Raw genomic sequence first — 1492 nt, forward strand, 5'->3', positions numbered from 1 at the left:
AGGCCGATGTGGAGCTTCTTGAGGAGATCAAAGCGTTACTGCATGTCTACAAATCAGCAATTGATTCTAACCTTCTCAAGGGGAAATTCTATAGACTTTGGGACCCTTTTGACATGCACTCGACACAGGCAAGTTATTGGAGTCTCTAGCTCTTGCTGGATGTGCGTTGGCATAGGTATTCGGTGCGGAGGCAACAGCTTGGATGGAAGTAGCATGTGACAGATCTAGGGCTATCGTTATGGTGTGCATGTTACATCTGAAGGAGGTCGGAAACGAAACTCTTATTATGGATGGTCGTATCGGCCTATGTGAGATTCTCCTATCAGGTTGGTAAGATCATCCCAAGGCTTCAATTGAAGGGTCTATCAGAGGATACCCTATATGACATAATAGATCTCGCACCGAGCTCGTAGGTATTCCTTTGATCCTTCTCATTATCAATGATGCCTCTACAGATATGTCCGTAACCCACAGACTCTACAAGTTGTGTGTAATCCCGTACCGGTGTCCAAGTTCAGTGGTCTACAACTTAGAGGTGTAACTCTCATGAAGGCTGGCTTACCACTCCAATTCCTATTCGATGGGGATTGTAGTCTATTCGAGATTAGGAGTGCTGACTTGGGCCCCCGAGCGGGACCAGCTCGCAGCTTCGACTTCACTAACCTCCACTGAGTAGTGTGATCGCCTCAAGTGGCTGCATAGCTCTTGCCGGCCCTTTCTGCTGTTACCTCAAACGTTGCCTGCTCCAAGCTCATTGCTGTTTCTGCTGGCCTTGAGGCCAACCTAACTTATCATGACTAAGTGTGGATTTCTCACCCGTTCATCAGTATGTCTTTTCAGCACTTGCAAGCCGGGTTGTTAATTCGTGGAGACGGCTTAGCCATATCCGCTTGGAGTGCCTTCCGGTGGCGATTTGTTCAACTCCTGGTGTGGTGAGTCACGTTCTGGAGGACCATCAGGTCCGCCGTTACTTGGGCATTGTGCTGCTCTTAGCCACGCAGTATGCGGGAGAGGTTCGTCACCTACTTTTACTCTCCGCTAATTTTACTGTCGTATAATACGAGCCGCATCGCATTCGGAAATACTAATGCGGCATTAGTAATGTCTGGTCACCTTGTGCTCATTAATACTCATGTCCGACGACATTGTGTTCACCAGTATCCATGTCGTACCGCCACGCATCCATCCGTGTGCATGTCCGACCACTGTGTGACCATCTGTGCATGTCCGACTACTGTTTGACCATCTGTGCATAGGTCCGACCACTGTGTGACCATCTGTGCATAGGTGCGACCACTGTGTGACCATCTGTGCATAGGTCCGACCACTGTGTGACCATCTGTGCATAGGTCCGACCACTGTGTGACCATCTGTGCATAGGTCCGACCACTGTGTGACCATCTGTGCATGGGTCCGACCACTGTGTGACCATCTGTGCATAGGTCCGACCACTGTGTGACCATCTGTGCATAGGTCCGACCACTGTGTGACC

General features: G+C 49.7%; 1 protein-coding gene across 1 annotated transcript; it reads left to right on the forward strand.

The window, feature by feature from the left end:
- Positions 1 to 93: 93 nt before the first annotated feature.
- Positions 94 to 1132, forward strand: Pmar_PMAR010746 (hypothetical protein; the record flags this gene model as incomplete). Its single annotated transcript, XM_002783756.1, has 4 exons — positions 94 to 128; positions 176 to 265; positions 327 to 409; positions 456 to 1132. Coding segments are annotated over 4 exons (423 nt in total), but the record flags the coding sequence as incomplete, so codon positions are not given.
- Positions 1133 to 1492: the final 360 nt, after the last annotated feature.

This window comes from Perkinsus marinus (genome assembly GCF_000006405.1).
Source record: "Perkinsus marinus ATCC 50983 genomic scaffold scf_1104296936218, whole genome shotgun sequence".
In the NCBI taxonomy this organism is placed as follows: domain Eukaryota; phylum Perkinsozoa; order Perkinsida; family Perkinsidae; genus Perkinsus; species Perkinsus marinus.